Source organism: Oryctolagus cuniculus, chromosome 21, assembly GCF_964237555.1.
Source record: "Oryctolagus cuniculus chromosome 21, mOryCun1.1, whole genome shotgun sequence".
Taxonomy (NCBI): Eukaryota; Metazoa; Chordata; class Mammalia; order Lagomorpha; family Leporidae; genus Oryctolagus; species Oryctolagus cuniculus.
Window position 1 is genome coordinate 30,781,441 of NC_091452.1, and position 17,979 is coordinate 30,799,419.

General features: G+C 58.5%; 1 protein-coding gene and 1 long non-coding RNA gene across 9 annotated transcripts; one reads left to right on the forward strand and one right to left on the reverse strand.

Moving 5' to 3' along the window:
• The first annotated feature begins 1,594 nt into the window (after positions 1-1,594).
• SLC2A11 (solute carrier family 2 member 11) lies at positions 1,595-16,330 on the forward strand. 8 transcript variants are annotated; one of them, XM_051837092.2, is made up of 13 exons: positions 1,595-2,004; positions 3,164-3,281; positions 3,490-3,588; positions 5,147-5,307; positions 6,852-6,976; positions 8,699-8,828; positions 9,340-9,488; positions 12,787-12,974; positions 13,055-13,165; positions 13,436-13,537; positions 13,624-13,699; positions 13,874-14,001; positions 14,185-16,330. In XM_051837092.2, the coding sequence occupies exons 1-13, from the start codon at positions 1,595-1,597 to the stop codon at positions 14,374-14,376; spliced, it is 1,989 nt and encodes a 662-aa protein (XP_051693052.1). In that variant the 3' UTR covers positions 14,377-16,330. The 8 variants fall into 8 exon arrangements, with proteins under 8 accessions (XP_051693052.1, XP_069922054.1, XP_051693050.1 ...); XM_070065953.1 differs by having other exon boundaries at positions 12,787-12,923; XM_051837090.2 differs by having other exon boundaries at positions 13,874-16,330.
• On the reverse strand, positions 3,582-8,702 carry LOC127488331 (uncharacterized). Its single transcript, XR_007916010.2, has 3 exons — positions 6,829-8,702; positions 5,407-5,652; positions 3,582-4,760 (listed from the first exon to the last, which is right to left on the reverse strand). It is a non-coding gene; the product is annotated as an uncharacterized lncRNA (long non-coding RNA).
• Positions 16,331-17,979: the final 1,649 nt, after the last annotated feature.

Genomic DNA, 17,979 nt, shown 5'->3' on the forward strand with positions numbered 1-17,979 from the left:
CTTGTCCTACTCTGTAGCTTTCAGTTTTCCCCCTTTTTATTGTGTCCTTTCACACCGATCTTTCATTTTAATGAAATTAAATCCTCCTGATAAGTCTTTATGGTGAACCCTTATACACCCCAATGTTGTAGTCCACATTCTTCTCCCAACATGTTCAGTTTGCTTTTTCACACTAGGTTTCTCTGTACCTGGAATGACTTTTGTGTGCAGAGATAAGAGATTTTATTTTTCTTCAAATAATCGATTGTCCTAGAACCATGTACCATTTTCAGTGATTTTTATCTTTAAAAATATTTTTTATTTATTTTTTTAAAGATTTATTTATTTGAAAGTCAGAGTTAGAGAGAGAGAGGAGAGGCAGAGAGAGAAAGAGGTCTTCCGTCTGATGATTCACTCCCTGATTGGCCGCAACAGCTGGAGCTGTGCTGACCCGAAGCCAGGAGCCAGGAGCTTCTTCCAGGTCTTCCATGCAGGTGCAGGGGTGCAAGGACTTGGGTCATCTTCTACTGCTTTCCCAGGCCACAGCAGAGCTGGATCGGAAGTGGAGTGGCCGGGTTTCGAACTGGCACCCATAAGGGATGCTGGCACTGCAGGCCAGGGCGTTAACCTGCTGCGCCACAGCGCCGGCCCTCAATACTTTTTATTTGAGAAAACAGAAAGGGAGACACAGAAATCTCCCATCATTTGGTTCACTCCCCACAAGGCCCAGGACTGGGCCAGGCCAAAGTCAGGAGCAGGGAAACCAATCCAAGCCTCCCACCCGGCCACAACCTGCTGCCTCCAGGGTGTGTATCAGCAGGAAGTGGGAACTGGGAGCGGAGCTAGGACTTGAACCAGGACTGCTATATGGGAGGGGATGGAGGTGCTAACTGCTAGCCCATCACAACCCCAGCCCTCCAAGTGATTTTCAAAGTGGGAAAAGCTACAGTTGTTTTGAAAAGACAATCAAGTCTACCTAATCCATGTGTAGTTTAGCAACTGAAAGCAACAATGCAGCGACAGCAGCACCACAGAGCAAGTAGTTTACCCCAGTGACTGCAGGGCGCTGAGGGCAACGGGCTAAGCCACCGCTCGCAGCGCCTGCATCCCCTATCCGGGAGCCAACTTGGCCCCGCTGCTCCAGCTGAGTTCATGGGGGGAAGACGGCCCTGTGCTTGGGCCCCTGCCACCCACGTGGGAGAACGAGATGGGGTTCCTGGCTCCTGGCTGTTGCAGCCATTTGGAGGATGGGGGGAGTGAGCCCGCTCTCTTCCAAATAATTCAATAAAGCTTAAATAAAATCAGCTGACAGGCCAGCGCTGTGTCGTAGCGGGTAAGGCTCCGCCTGCAGTGCCTGCATCCCACATGGGCGCCGGTTCGAATCCCGGCTGCTGCTGCTCTCTGCTATTTCGAATCCCGGCTGCTCCAGCTCTCTGCTATGGCTTGGGAGGGCAGTAGAAGATGGCCCAAGTCCTTGGGCCCCTGCCCCCACGTGGGAGACCCGGAAGAAGCTCCTTAAAATCTCCTTTGACACACCAGGCCTGAGCCGGTCACGGTGTCCGCCCAGCGGCGGCCTTTGCCCCAGGGACCTCCCGGCTACCACGCTCAGGTTTCCATGACCGGCGGCGCAGCATCTTCGGCCAGTCTGGTTCCGGCTGACCTTTGTCCCAACGCCCGGGTCGCAAGGAGCAGGAGGCTAACTCGGCCCCGCCGATTCTGCGGTTCGGCCGCTCTCGCAAGCCGGCCCGGGGCTCGGGACTCCGCCGCGCCTCAAGACCGGGACCATCGGCAAGGGCTCGGCTCCGCAGAGGCGCCCCGGGTCCGGGCGGAAGTAGCCGGGCGACTCCGAGCCCGAGCGGGCCAGGACCGGCGGAGGTCCAGTCCCTCCGACCACAGCTCACTTCCGGTCTGCAGACATGAGCCCGGGCTGAACCGAGTAGGGAGCAGGAGGCTCTCCTGCCTCAGAGCTGCGGAAAGGGCGGAATGGAGGATGAGCGGCAGCACCCCTCACGGCCTCGCCCCAAGGTGACCACCTCGCGCAAACTCCCCTCCGCCTTCGCTTAATACCCTGTGCGCCTGCGCGCGCCTCTAGCCGGGCGGCCGTGCTGCGCGACACTGCGCCTGCGCTAGAGTTCTGCCCGCGAGCCCTGACTCCGCTAATTTCCCCTACCGCTGCGCGCGCAATACCCTGTGCGCATGCGTGTCCGCTTCGGCCTGGATGGCTTTCGCGCGTCAAACTCCCTCTGCGCGTGCGCTGCCCTTTGCACTCCAGGAGCGCGGCACCGCGCGGCCCTCAATGCGCATGCGCCTTGCTTGCCCCGCGCCTGTGGCGGCAGAGGGTCGCCTTGAGGCAGAACCAGGGCTCCAGTCCCCTGTTCTGTTAATGGCTCTCCGCCCTCCTCCGATTCGGGGGGGTCTGAGTTAGAAACCTGCCTGCCCAGGGGTTTCTGATGAGATTGTGGACCCACGTGAATTAGGTGCATTCGCCCATGAAGGTTTTAAGGAAGCCATGAATTTTCCTGAACCAGCTTGTGCGGGAGGGGATGGTGGTGTTGGATGCTAGGCCTGGACTGGCGTGAGCAGGGTTCACGCCCCGAGGTGGGGTGCCGGCTCGGCCGCTAGCGCCTCCTGCCCTCTCTCAGGTCCTCCATCCCCCGTGCCCTCTCTCAGCTCCGGCCGCCCTGAAGGAGCAGCGGCAGCGGGCGAAGCCCATGGCACCCAACGCGGCCCTGCGTTCTCCAGCCTGCGCATGGTGCCGTCCCCTCTACTTGTCACCGTCTGTACAGATGTCGCTTTCTCTCAGGCCGTTTTCCTATGACCACCTTATTTATAATAGGGCTGGGGGCGGTGTGCTCCTGGTCAAACTGCTCCCTGCAGAGCCGGCATCTCACGGGGGCGCTGGTTCAAGTCCCGGCTATTCCACTTCTGATCCTGCTCCCTGCTGATGCGCTTGGGAAAGCAGCAGAGATGGCCCAAGTGCATGGGTCCCTGCACCCACGCGGGAGACCCGGAAGAAGCTCCTGGCACCTGGCTTCTGCCTGGCCTAGCCCTGGTTGTTGCAGCCATTTGGGAAGTGAACCAGTGGATGGAAGATCTCTCTCTCTCTCTCTCTCTCTCTCTCCCCCTCTCTCTAACTCCGCCCAGGTTTCGGAGCCCACTGTGTTTGGAAACTCTTTCTCTGCAGGGAATCCTTGGGGATCAGGAGCTGCTGTCCTGCATGGGGCAGAGCTTCACCCCCTGGGCCCCACACCACAGCAGGTGTGGCCAAGGCCAGCCAGCTAAGAGGACGCTGGGAAAGGCTGGTAGGGCATGCACTGAGTGAGGGGGGGTGGGGTCAGAGACTCAGAGCAGAAGGGTGGGGTCCCTCTGTTGCCTGGTGGCCACGTAGCCCAAATAGCTCCCCTTGGGGCCTGGTTCAGATCAATTGTGACGCTAGGCATGGCAGGCCCGGCCTGGGGAGGGCAGGGGAGGCTGCTGTCGGTCACTGTGTGTCCTCCTCTCTGTCCCCAGATTCAGAGCAGGGTCCTGTTCCTCACCATCTTTGCGGCTGGCATTGGTGGGACTTTTCAGTTTGGCTACAACCTTTCCATCATCAATGCCCCGACCTTGGTATGTACCTGTCGTGACCACCACCGGCCTAGAAGGCACTGAGGGAGAGCTGACAGCTGCCCACTGCCCGGGGCTTCAGCCCAGCGTCCACTGGGTGGCGCTTGCTCCCATGTGTCCCTCTCCTCTGGGGTGTCCCTGAGGTGCCTGTGGGCTGGGACAGGGCTCTGCGTTCTCCGCTGAGACCACATGTGCTCCCTCGTCTCGGCTTGATGACACCCCTGCCGCTGGCGTGGGGCGGGAGCCTAGCCCAAAGCCGCGGTCTCCTGTGTGTGATTCATATTCAGCAAGACAGTTCACAGTGCACCTGGAGAACACTCGTGGACATGGAGAGTCAGGCAGTGCAGATCCGTCACCCCCACCCCCCACCCCCCACGGAGGGACACCCAAGAGGCACAGTTAGTTACCAAAGCAGGAGGGAAAGAACAGAGCCCTAGTGACCGTTGGCCAGGGTCATGGCAACCTTAGGTGACCTCATGGGGGTGGGGAGGAACCAGAGGAACAACTCCCCCTCCCCATCCCTCTCCTCGCCTTCTCTGCGGTCCTGCTGGTGCTCCCCATTGGCCAAGTTCAACAGAAGCCTGCTCACAGGTGTGGGTAGGGGCGCAGCTGGGGTGAGAAAGGTGGCAGTGACTCCAAAGGGGTACAAGAAATACAGCTTAGTCTTCGGTCTCCCAGTGGAGCTGGAACCCAAGAAGATGGTTCGAGGACCCCCCAGCTTACAGCCAGTTTGTCAGAGTGTGGGAGGCCTGGGCTTGTGATTAGCTGAAGTGGGGGTGGGGAGCAGTCATGTGGGGTCTGGGGCCCTGGGACTTGGGAGCAGTATAGATATAATGTCACTCCCTGTCCCTAGTGCTGAATCAGAAGGCTGAGGAGCGGGTTTGAGGAAGGTGTAATCTGTCTACCGACCAGGGCGCCAGTAGATGGTCCATCTGGAGGACTGCTGTCCTGGCCAGTGAGGACGGCCCAGGGTTCTTAAGGAGGCCGGGCTGCTGAGTCAGGGGCCGAAGTCTGAGAAGGGGCGTCGGTCCCTGGGACGCTTGCCTGATGGCTCCACCTCCTCAAGAGCAGGGCACAGCCGGATGTTCTGCAGATACGGACCGGAGGGGATCTGAGAGACGCGAAGTAGCGTGCCAGGGGACTCCAGTCAGTCACACGCCCAGTAGTCCTCAGACCTGAAAAAGCAAAAGAAAAACATGTTTGGTTCGGTTTCCAGAATGGGATTAAGTTGTAGCTCAGTGTGGGCAACTCCCATGCCTTTGCCATGGGGAGGTGTGGTGTGAGTGTGGAGGCCCGGTGTTTTCCCAGAGACGGGTCAAGGGAGAGTGGCCAGCACCGAGCTGTGGGAAATATTGCCTGGGGCAGAGAAACCAGCCTGGCACCCTGCACTTAGGAGAGACTCAGGCCAGTCGATTCCTGCCCCACGGAGCACCATGCGGCTCAGCAGACCTGGTGCCTGCCCTGCAGAGGCCAGGGCCCTATGAGGGAGAGGGCTGTGTCTTGTCCAACACTGCTCCCTTGCCCCTGTCCCCAGAACACTGACTGGCATCTCTGTCCACAGTACATTCAGGAATTCACCAATGAGACGTGGCAGGTGCGCACTGGTGAGCCACTGCCCGACCGCCTGATCCTGCTGGTGTGGTCCCTCATCGTGTCCCTTTACCCCCTGGGGGGCCTCTTAGGGGCGCTCCTGGCGGGACACCTGGCCGTCATGCTGGGAAGGTAGGCTCTTCCTGTGTGGTGCAGCAGGTGCATGGCCCAGAGCCGCTGCTCACTCTCATTCTGCTGTGGCTTCACTGAGGGAGAGGGGGACCCACTTACAGGGAGCTTTGGTAGAGGAGAGAAAGCCAGGACTCCTGACTGCTGGCTCCAGACGCTATCCAACATCGAAGGAGTACTTTCCCCAGAGCTCTGCTTTTTTCTCATGTATCGGGCACTTCTGGAATAGCAGACAACAGAGTGATGCTAACGAATCCAAAATCTATGACAACGGGGGCTGGCATGTTGCTGTCCCATATGGGTGCTGGTTTGCGGCTTGCCCAGCTGCTCTGCTTCCAATCCAGCTCCCTGCAGAAAGGAGAGGGATTTGGGTTTGTCAGGGTTGGAGTGGGAGGGTCCTCCCCTAGGCAAACCACAAGTGAGCCTAGACCTGGCTGTGATGGTCACAGTCACTCCCAGGTGCAGAGCTTTGACACCTGGAAACAGTTCACACACACCACACACACACACCATAGACACACACCAAACACACACCACAGACACACACAACTGACACATACACAGACACTACACACACCACAAACACACACCACAGACACACACAACTGACACATACACAGATACTACACATACCACAAACACACCATAGACACACACCACACAGACACACACCATACACATACCACAGACCCATACACACACCATACACACACACCACAGACACATACACTGCCCACAAACACATCACAGACATACACTACAGACACCACACACATACTGCTCACACACTACAGGTATACCACAGACACACAGACACCACAATACCCCCCACACTGCATGCACACCACAGACACTGCATGTATACCATAGACACATACCACACATAACTCATACTGCATGCACATCACACACATACCACACACACACTGCATACACATACCCCACAGACACACACACACACACACATACCAGACACATACATACAGTAACACATGCCACAGACACACAGACACAAGACACTACACACACACACCCTGCAGACACATACCGCATTCACACACACACTACACATACCATAAACACACACCACACACATACACTGCATACACACCACATACACCACAGGTGCATACCACAACCAGACAGTGCACATACACACACACCCCCAACAGGTGCACACCACAGACACACTGTATACATACCATAGACGTACACCACAGGTGCATACTACACACACACATATACTGCATATACAGCACAGAGATACACCATACACACACACAGTATGCACACACACCAGACACTGCAGACACAGCGCACACATATCATACACACATATACCACACATTATACACACACACCACACATACATCACATCACCCATACCACACCTACACAAACATCATACCACACCTAACATGACACACCACCCACACACACTGCACACATGCCACATGCATATCACAGACACACAAACCTATGTGTGTCATCAGGGAGGGCCCCATGGACTGAACCAGGGCCCACCTCACTGGTGCCTCCTGCCACAGGAAGAGGTCCCTGCTGGTGAATGACCTCTGTGTGGTGGCCGCAGCTGTCCTGTTTGGCTTCAGTCGCCGGGCGGGCTCCTTCGAGATGATCATGCTGGGCAGACTGCTCGTGGGCGTCAGCGCAGGTATGGCCGCCTGCTGCCCGCGCATCTACCCCCTTTCTTTCCTTCCTCCAGGGGGTCTCCTAATTCGATCCACCTTTCATTCACACATGCCTTTGTTTTTGCAAAAATGACTACAAATAGTTGATCTTCAGAGTCTCCCGGGACAGACACATGCGGCCGTAGAAAGATGATCCAAGAGCAGACGGCTGGTGCTTGATGCTGTCTGGGCCCCTGCACCCCAGGCTGGAGAGCTTGGATTCCGGTCCCAGCTCCACTTCTGAGTCCAGCGTCCTGCTCATGTGCACCCTGGGAGGCAGCAGCTGATTGGGTCTCTGCCACCCACATGGGGACACCTGGATGGACTTCTGAGCTCCTGGCTTCTGGCTGGCCCTGCCCTGGTTGTTGCACTTGGGGAGTGAACCAGAAGACAGAAGAACTCTTTTTCAAATAAATAAAATGGAAGGAAGGAAGGAGGGAGGGAGGGGGGAAGGAGGGAGAGGGGAGAAGAGGAGTGAGTAGACAGCCGCAGCAGGAGCAGCCAGTGTAAGCCTTGGCTTCCTGAGCCCCAGGGACTTGCGTCTACCCTTCACTTCCTGCCCCACCAGACCCCTGGGAGGCCTTCATGCCTATCCCAGCAGCAGGATCTACAAAGAGCTCTGTGGGGGGGGGGGGGTGTGGGGAGCAAACCGGACTAGACTGAGTTACTGGAATTAAGACTTATTCTATGCATCTGCTCTCCCACAATATGGCGCTGGGAGAGAAGTAAACAGCTTCCGCACAGCTGCCTCCAGTTCAATCAATAAACTGTAGGACTTGCTCCTGATTGGGGAGCAGCGTACTCGGCGTGTGGGCAGCTGAGTTGGGATTGGCGGAGGAGGACTATAAAGGAGGAGAGAGACGGCATGCACCAGGAACATCTAAGGGGAACATCTATCTGAAGGAACACCTGTGCAGCCCCCGAGAGAGCCGGCCGGCGGTGTGCCGCTCCCCCCCGGAAGTGGGGAATGTGGCAGGGGGAACCGCCCTTCCACGGAGGTGGAAGGGACAGTAGCCAACCCGGGAAGAACCAGCAGCAAACCCGGGAAGGGCCGAGCAGACGAAAGAACAGCGCAGGGTCCTGTGTCGTTCCTCCACGAAGAGGGGGAGCGACATAATGGTGCCGTGACTCGGATATGAAGCCCAGGCAGGGTTTAGTGTCGTTCCTCCATGAAGAGGGGGAGCGACAGGGGGGGACTCTAGCAACCCACCAGGAAGGGAGCTGAGGGGCTGATGCCGTGGTACCATACGGGCAGTGGTTCTTGTCTGCCTCGGCTGTTCCACTTCTGATCCAGCTCCCTGCTAATGTGCCTGGGAAAGCAGCAGAGGATGGCCCAAGTGATTGAGTCCCTGTCACCCATGTGGGAGACCCAGACGAAGCTCCTGGTTCCTGGCTTCAGCCTGTCCCAGCCCAGCTGTTGCGACCATCTGAGAAGTGAACCAGTGAATGCAAGATCTCTCTCTCTCCCTCTCCCCCTCTCTCTCTTTCTCCCTCCCTTCCTCTCTATCTCTTTCAAATAAATTTTTTTAAAAAGGAAAGGGGAGGTGATCTGCGGCCCCACAGCAGGGGCACAGCCCCACAGTGTGAGGGAGAGGCCCTCGAGGCCGGAGCCCAGCACACTAGGGGCTGTGTGGTGCCTGCCGAGCGAGGCCGGGCGTCCGGGGCTACACCTGCAGCTGACACGCCCCCTCTGTGCACCCATCCAGGTGTGAGCATGAACGTCCAGCCCATGTACCTGGGGGAGAGCGCCCCCAAGGAGCTCCGAGGAGCCGTGACCATGACCTCAGCCATCTTCACGGCCCTGGGGATCATGATGGGACAGGTCGTGGGACTCAGGTAAGCACCCCTCCTCTGGGGGCACCAAGTGGTTCTAGGGATGCTGGTGGGTGGGGGAAGCCTGTCTTCACCTGCATTTATCCCCTGCCCGATGGGTAGATTGAGGCGTGGCTTCTTTGCACAAAAGCAATGAAGCCCTGGCCAACACACCACACAGGTATCAGCCAACCACACTCTTGTGTGAATCACCTTTGCCCAGGCTCTGCAGTCCAGGGAGCAGAGCATGGGTGCTCACAGATGAGGGGTTAATGGCTGGAGCTTTAAGAAGGGAGCACAGAGGAGGGGGCAGAGCTGGGACCCCTGGGGAGGCGAGTTGTAGGGAGGAGGGGAGCAGGGGCCCTCTGCCTGGCTGGGAGGTATCTTCACGTCAGACGCAGAGCTGGGTAGGAAGAAGCACAGGACAGTGCAGGTCCTTTGAAGGCAGCTTGGTGGGTAGGCAAGGGGTTAGGGGGCAGGTGGGCAGGGTCGTGGCAAGGAAGCACCTGACCCAGCCTTTCCTCTGTCTCCCCAGGGAGCTCCTGGGTGGCCCACAGGCCTGGCCCCTGCTGCTGGCCAGCTGCGTGGTGCCCGGGCTCCTCCAGCTCAGCTCCCTTCCCCTGCTTCCCGAGAGCCCGCGCTACCTCCTCATTGACCGCGGAGACACCAAGGCCTGCCTGGCAGGTGAGTTGCTGCATCTGGGCCCCTGTCTCTTGGGAGTCCTTGTCGCGGCAAGGCCATCCCTCTCTTTGTGCCCCAGTGCCACGACCTGTCCATACATACATCGCAGAAAACTCTTTATCCGAGGGGTTGGGGCAGGTCAGACCCAGCCACTGCCATCCAGGGACCCCAGCAGAAGAGCCACACCTGCAATGCAAGGTAAAGCACCGGTGCCAGACCTCACCGCCCGGCACCAAGTGGCCAGTGGAGCCACTTGGTGTCTTCGTCAGACAGCTGTGCCGCGGCCCTCTGGGCTGGGCTGCAGCGGTGCGGCTCTGCTGCCCTTGCCTTTCCTTTGACCTTGGCCCTGACAGGCTCGCCTAGGAAGGGTCGTGGTGGCAGCGGCACATGCAGGCAAATCCAGGGGCACAAGCACTTTCTACCACCATTCCCTCACACCCAAAACATTCCTCTGGCCAAGGGGCGTCACGCTGCTGAGTGCAAAGTCTAGAGAAGGACGGTTCATGACACATCCTCCCACTCCGTGGAGGCATGGGCGTGGGGGAGGGGTGAAGACCAGGGCCCCTTAATTATCGCACCACTGTGGCCAGTGATGTCTCCCCGTGTGTCCAGTCCCACCCTGGGGGACTCATCCAGTCATGGTATCGGGCTTGAGGTCCTTGATCCTAAGATCAGATTAAGTCTAAATATGTCTTTTTAAAATTTGAGAGGGAGGGAGAAAGAGCACTCAACTACTCTGGAGGCCCACAAATGCCTGTAATGGCCAGGGCTGGGTCAGCCAAAGCCAAGAGCCAGGAACTCAATCCAGGACTCCCATGTGGGCAGCAGGAACCCAACCCCTTGAGGCATTACTGCTGCCTCCTAGCATCTGCGTTCGCAGGAAGCTGAAGTCAGGAGCCGGAGCCGGAGCTGGGGATGGAACCCAGACGCTCCAGTATGGGACACAGGCATTAGTAAATGGCTTTTTTTTTTAAGATTTATTTATTTAGTTGAAAGTCTGAGTTACACAAAGAGAGGAGAGGCAGAGAGAGTGAGAGAGTGAGAGAGGTCTTCCATCCACTGGTTCACTCCCCAGTTGGCCAAAATGGCCAGAGCTGTGCCGATCTGAAGCCAGGAGCTTCTTCCAGGTCTCCCACACGAGTGTAGGGCCCAAGGACTTGGGCCATCTTCCACTGCTTTCCCAGGCCACAGCAGAGAGCTGGACCAGAAATGGAGCAGCCAGGACTCGAACCGGCGCCCATATGGGATGCCGGTGCTTCAGGCCGGGCTGTTAACCTACTGCACCATGGCTCTGGCCCCTGTAAATGGCTTCTTAAGCTGTAGGCTAAACACCTGCCCTCCACGTGCGTGCCTTCTCTTGATCCAGAGACCAGGGGCCTGGGAACACAAGTCAGGTGAGGCAAGGAGACCACAGCGAGGCGCGAGGCAGGCAAGGGAAGGGTGCGGAGAGTCTCTGAGCCATAGGGACTCTGAGGTGCCCCTGGGAGCACACGGCCAGGGGTGTGTGTGTGTGTGTGTTCCTGGATCGCGTGCTGGCTCCGCCCCCAGAGAGCGGCTCCTGGCCTGCACTTCTCTGGGGCTCCTGTGTAGCCCTCCCAGGGGGTCTCCCTTCTCCTTCACCTTCCTGACCCTTCCAGACCCTTCCAGAAGACAGAACCTGCTTCCTGTCTCTACAAAGCTGGGACACGAAAGTCTGTATACAATGTCCACCTGCTTCAGTCTCCTTTCATCCAGGCTGGCAGAGGTTTCCCCAGTACAGCTTTCTGAAAAACCAGACGGGTTTTCTGTGTGTTTGGTCTCTGTCCCAGCAAGCCACACCCACCACTGCTGTTGGGCAAGGACCCGAGTCCTGTGCTGGCCTCTGGGCATTTCCAGCGCCCTCCGGCCTTCTGATTGCTCCCCCTTTCACCTCTGAGGGTACACGAGGCTCTGCTTTAAGCCTTGACTGTGCGCTGTGGCTTCCTGGCCGGGCTCCAGTGTGAGCTTTGCCCTCAGACGGACACTTCATCTGAGACTCTTAAGTTCACTGGAGAAGCTACAGATGGGAATCAGGTGTTTTTTGTTTGTTTGTTTTTTGTTTGTTTGTTTGTTTTTTTTTTTTTTAGCTAACCTAGCACTTCTGGGATGTGCTAAATTTAACTGGACTTTGTCCCTTCTGAATCCTGCTTGCACACAGGCCAGTGTTTCGGGCGCCCGTCTGGTGTTACTCGTGGTAAGGGTAGAATATTCAGTTCAGGTTTGCTGCACTCGGAGGTTTCTGCTTGGATTCCCAAGTGCATTCGGTCTACTGTTTCCTTCCTTCCAGGCCACTGCACCACATAGCACGGGGTTCCACTTTTCCTAAGGGCTTTCTGCCTCGTCTTATAACCCAGCACTCTCGGTGAGGGTGCCTCAGCAGGTTTGAGGCAGGGCAAGCGCATGGCAGAGCAGTTAGGTTGCTGCCTGCGTGCCCACTTTGGGTCCCAGCTTCTCAATCCAGCTCCCTGCTAATACATGCCCTGGGAAGCAGCAGGTGATGGCCCTGGTACTTGAGTCCCTGCCACTCACACGTGCAACACTTGGATTGGGTTCCAACCTCCTGTTTGACCTGGTCCAGTCTTGACTGTTGCAGGGATCTAGGGAGCAAACCACCAGACAGGAGATCTCTCTCTCTCTCTCTCTGCCTTTCAAATTAAAAAAATATATATATTTAAAGCTAGTAGAAAATGGAAAGAAAAGGTACATTTTGATACCAAAAAATCTTGAACTCTATGCATAGTTTGTTCTTGATACACATTTTTCAGGAAGTTTTTGAAGATCTCCTATGCATAGATTTCAAAAAAAAAAATTTTGCACCCAAATAAACGTGTCTTTTAGTTCCATTTCCATGCACCTGTTGAAGCACCTTTGTGTCGCAGGTGCCCGTTTTAAGCGTGGCTATGCCTGGTGCCAACTCAGAGCTGTCTCCCTCTGTCCTAACAGCCCCCAGCGGCCTCTGAGCCCGGAAGTCGCAGCCGGGCATGCGTCTCACATCTCCTCCTAGGACCCCAGGGCCTAGCCGGTTTATTCCCGTGGGGATGAGAATAGAGCGAGCAGAGTGCACAGGGCCCGCGGGCTCGGCGGAGCCGCAAGACAGCCTAACCGAGGGCTGCCTACGCAGAGGGGTGAGGGGCGGGGAGCGACAATGGCCGCGTGCTCCTCACCCACGACGTCCCGCTGAAGCTGCACGGGAGGCGGGGAGGGGAAGGGGGCGCTCTTGGGGGACCTTAGCGGGTACGGGCGGTGGCGGGGCGGCCCCCTAACCCGGGCCTGCTCCCTCCAGCGCTGCGGCGGCTGCGGGGCTCCGAGGACGTGGAGGAGGAGCTGGTGGAGCTGCGGGAGGAGCGGGCCGCCTGCGGGGCCGGCAGCCCGCGGCGTCCGTGGCATCTGTTGGGCGACCCGGCGCTGCGGAGGCAGGTGGTGAGCCTCGTGGTGCTGGGCAGCGCCATGGAGCTGTGCGGCAACGACTCGGTGCGGCGCGGGGCGCGGGCGGCGGCGCGGGGCCGGCGGCGGCGGCGGCAGGAGTCTGAGCGCCACCCCGTTTCCCGCAGGTGTACGCCTATGCGTCCGCCGTGTTCCGCGCCGCGGGGATGCTGGAGCACAGGATCCCCTACGCGCTCGTGGGCACTGGCGCCTGCGAGCTGCTCGCCTCTCTCGTCAGCGTGAGTCCTCGCGCCCGGCAGCCCTGCAGCGGGTGGGGGGACCCGGCCTTTTCCGCTAGCGCCAACAAGCACTGATTGAGCGCCTGCTGTTTGCCGGGAACTCGCCCCACCGTTCTGAGATGGGGAACTGAGGGATGGGACTGGCCAAGGTCCTCTGGGGAGTGCACGATGCGGCGCCCTCAGCGTCCTCTGCCGCTGAACCCAGGGCACTTGGCCCCCGGTGGCCCCCGGTGCGCCTGCGTGTCTGAGCACTCCTGGCTTTCTTCGCAGAGTGCGGTGGTGGAGAGGGTGGGCCGGCGCGTGCTGCTCATGGGGGGCTACTGCCTCATGACCTGCTGGGGGAGCGTCTTCACCACCGCCCTGTGCCTGCAGGTAGCTACGGATAAGGGGAGGGGCTGGGAGGGAGGGGGCGGCCTCTTCCTCCTTCGATTCACCCCACCCCACCCCACCCGTGGCAGGACTCCTACCCCTGGATGCCCTACCTGGCCATGTCCTGTGTCTTTGGCTTCATTCTCAGCTTTGGCATTGGCCCCGGTGAGTAGCCCAAGGGTCTCTGGGCTTCTGGTCCTGCCACAGGCACCCTGGATGAATGGGGGAGCCGGGCCCCGGCAGCCCACCTGTGCCCAGGCCTCTGGGAGGGGAGAGAGTGGCTGGAGGAGCACCCCCAGGGTCTGTTCCAGTCCTTGCTCCTGTCCCCGCCTCTTGCAGCTGGAGTGACAGGGATCCTGGCCACTGAACTGTTTGACCAGACCGCCCGTCCTGCTGCCTACGTGGTGTATGGGGTGCTCCTGTGGACCATGCTCTTACTGGTGGGGCTGGGGTTCCCCTTCCTCATGGTAAGCCTGCCCTGCCCTGTGGCACCTGCCTCCAGCGGGGCCCCTATCAGCCTAAGAACCCCCGGAGGCCTCCGTGGGGGAGGGGTCCTGGGAGAAAGGAGCCGGTCCCTCCTCTTGGTCTCCAGGCCTTTCCTTTGGAGGCCGAGGGGCACACCAGGTCTCGGGGTCTCTCTTCACCCACAGGAGGGCTTGGCCCACTTCATCTACGTCCCTTTCCTTGCCGTCTGCGTGTGTGGGGCCGTCTACACCGGCTTGTTCCTTCCTGAAACCAAAGGCAAGAGCTTCCTGGAGATCACCCAGGAGCTGCACAGACTCAACTTCCCCAGGGACCCCAGGTGGAGGGGCCCAGAGGTCCTTCAGTTCACCGAGCTCTAGCCTGGAAGGCACGGCGTGGGCCCAAGCCAGTGCTGCCCAGCGTCTGGGCTGCCACCACCCATGCATTCCTGCATGGTGTGTGCGGGTGTGTGCGGGTGTGTGTAGCCATGGTGCCAGGTGCTTAGCCATCAGTGGTGAGGCAGCCTGCGGCCCAGGTCTGAAGGCGGTTCAGTGGGAGGCGAGGATGGACAGCAGTGGGCCCATGTAGCAGGGAGGCCTGCTCTGTGTGTTTTTGGGGGAGCAGGATCAGAAATGGACTATCAAATGAGCTGGTTCCTGTTACAACTTTATAGAGGCCTAATTTGCATGCAGTCTCCGTCTCCACCCAAGCCTGCACTTGATGAGTTCTGACAGCTGAGCATAGCTGTGGAACACCTGCCCTGTTGAGACGGCAGGGTCACATCACCCTGAAGGCACCATCCCGCCCTGGGCTGCCAGGGCCCCACTCCACCCCAGCCCCAGAAATCAGGCTGCTGTCATGTGAATCCCCGCTGTGCGGAGGCATGCAGTGTCTGGCCTTTGGAGGCTCATGCGTGTTGTTGCATGTGGTCGTATGCATTTCTCTGTATTACTGAGTAGCTAGCCCCTGTGTGGATGTCTATCTGTTACCTGCCAGTACACATTTGGGTTGTCCCTGAGTAAAACTGCTGGGGACGTTCCTACACAAACTGCTGTATGGATGTTTTCATTTCCTGAGTGTCTGCGTGGCAGTAACACAGTCCCATCCGCAGGTGCTTTGTAAGCAACGGAAGTTTATTGCTGGTAGTTCTGGAGGCTGGGACTTGCAGGATCAAGGCGGGGGCAGGTTCAATGCCTGCTGAGAGTCTGCTCCTGGACCACCCTGCTCGCTGTCTCCAGGCTCTGCTGGGGACCTGTGGCCGGTGGCGCCATGGGGACAGTAATCAGTGTGGACAGGCCTTCGTCTGCACTCTCATGCATCTGTGTCTCTCCAGGACCAGGGTCTCCCACCTCAAGGTGTGTGGTGGATGCTCCTCTGAGTCCCAGGAGGGCAGGTTTCTGAGCAGCAGCCCAGGACGCCGCACTGCCTTTAAGTCAGGCCGCTGTGAGCAGCTCAGGGCGCTCATCACTGTAAGCCTGAGCCAGGTGTAGCCCCTGGAGCCCGCCCATGGGCCGGGGCTTGCAAGCAGCCTGCTGGCAGCAGTCGGGGACATAGTCTCCCACTCCACCTCGATGCCCACCGTCAGGGTCTTCATCCAGTAGTCCATTTCCTGCTCTGGGACACTTGGCTGCCTTGCAGGAAGATCAGGTGGCACGGACTTCAGCCCCTCCTGCGTGTTGGGACCTGGCCCTTGTCTCATTCACGCCCCACACCCGTCCATGGGAAAGGACTCACTGCCTCTGCAGTGAAGAAGCCACTGAGCTCCGAGAAACAGCGCAACTCAGTGCAGAAAGCCCTGCCCGCTCCTCCCAACATCTTGCATCGTGGGGCCGCCCCGAGCCGGAGCCTGCCCTCTGGAGCATGTGCGCCCAGCCTCCAGAGGGAAGATGCTGGGGGTGTCTCCTGGCAGACAACCCTCTTTGTAGTCTGCACACAGGTGGGCTGGGTCGGGGTCACCAGAAGGGGTGATTCCACCCCCCCCCAGCCATCTTCCACAGCAACTGCAGGAGAGCGGAGTTGTCTGTACCTCGACTTTCCCCACACTCAGTTGTGGTGGAATGAGAAGGCCATGCCAGGATGGCCACTGGCAAGCCAGCGTCAGTTACTCAGGAATGGCTTTGAAACCCACCTGGCAACGGAGCCTGCCTGGCAACAGGCTCTGATTCTATAGCTTTGGAAACCACATGGCAAATGGAGCCTACCTGGCAACAGGCTGTGATTGGTTAGGGCATAAACCGCCCCTTGACCAGATTGGCTGCCTTGGCTATTTAAGCTGCTGTACCAGCTGAAATAAACGAGTCTGTGGGCTGCTCGCCTCAGGCCTGCTTTCACCCACTCCTGGAGTTTGTGTGGTGACTCCGCGCCTCTTGCCCCCACCACGCTCCTCCTCTCAGAACGAATCAACCTCAACACTCAGTGCCCCAGATGTGAGCACAGGGACTGGGGCACTGGGGACAGACAGAGCTCAGGGCTGCATGTGGGGGTGCCTGGCGCAGTGTGGCTGGGGAAGGGGCACTGTGTGCAGGGGGCCAGGTCTCTGGAGCTCGGGCCAGGGAGAAGCAGCCAAGGGGAAGAGCAGGCGACTCACATCCTGCCGAGAGAGAAGAGAGATGGTCAGGTGGACGGCCGGCTGCCCACCCATTGGCGTCTTCCTCAGCCGGCAGCTTGCTTCCCTCCCTCCGTCTGCTCAGCAGCCTGCCCCAGCCAGCGGCCCCGCCTGGGCCACACCTGAAAGACACTGATAAGGGCAGGCATTTGGTGCAGCAGTTAAGACGCTCCTTGGGACAACTACACCTTAGATCAGAGCACCCGGGCACCAGTGCTGCCTCTGCTTCTGATTCCAGCTTCCTGCTGATGGCTTAAGTACTTGAGTCCCTGCCACCCAGGTGGGAGACAGAGAGAGAGCCCTTGCCATACAGTACCTTGGGTAGGCAGGGACTTGTGTAAACTGAAGGCAGCTAAAAGGCTGGGCTTGGGCAGAGCCGTGTGTGGTGGAATGAGAAGGCTGTGCCAAGATGGCACTGGCAAGTGAGCATCAGTTGCTCAGGAAATGGGATTCAGAACCCACCTGGCAAAGGAGTCTGCTTGGCAACAGGCTGTGATTGGTTACGCCATAAACCACCCCTTGACCAGATTGGCTGCCTCGGCTATATAAGCTGCTGTGCCAACTGAAATAAACAAGTCTGCGGGCTGCTCACCTCTGGCCGGCTTTCACCCAACTCCTGGTGTCTGTCCTGACTCGGCGCCTCCTGCCCCCACTGCACTTCCTCCTCTCAGAATGAATCCACAGCAATAGCCCTGATTCCTTTGAGGGTTTCCACTCCCCTATCCCTGCCTGGGTTTTCCAGCTCATGGGCACCCAACACCTGCTACAAATCCAGGGATCCAGGTCAAGTTGTTTCAGGCAGGGGGCGGGGTGGTGCCTCCATCGGCAAGGTGGGTGCCCACGCACTGCACAGGCTGCGGCCGTATTACCGGTAGGCAATGTCTGAGTGCCTAGAGAGGCCAAAAGCTCCCACAACAAACCACCACAAATGAAGTCACTTAACACATCACACATTTATTATCTCACAGCTGCCATGGGCCAGGAATCCAGCACAATGCAATTCCATCTTCGGCCCGAGGCTCCAGACGGCTGGAGGCAGGGTGTCTGAAGGTCACCTGAGCTGCAGGACCCACATTCAAGTTCATTCGGGTTGTTGGCAGAATTCAGCTCCTTGTGGCTGGCCCACGGTGGGCTCTGGCCCCTTGCTCATCACAGCCAGGCAGGGCATGCCACACAATGCCACACCACACCACGCCACGCCACACAATGCCACACCACACAATGCCACGCCATGTCCTTGTCCTGCTTTGGACCACTCTGGCTCCTGCTGCTGCACCACCGGACCCCAGGTAGAGAAAATTCTCTGCTTTCAGGGACTTAACATGATTAGACTGGGCCCAGCCACAAACCCAGAATAACCTTCCCATGCAAAGGTGTG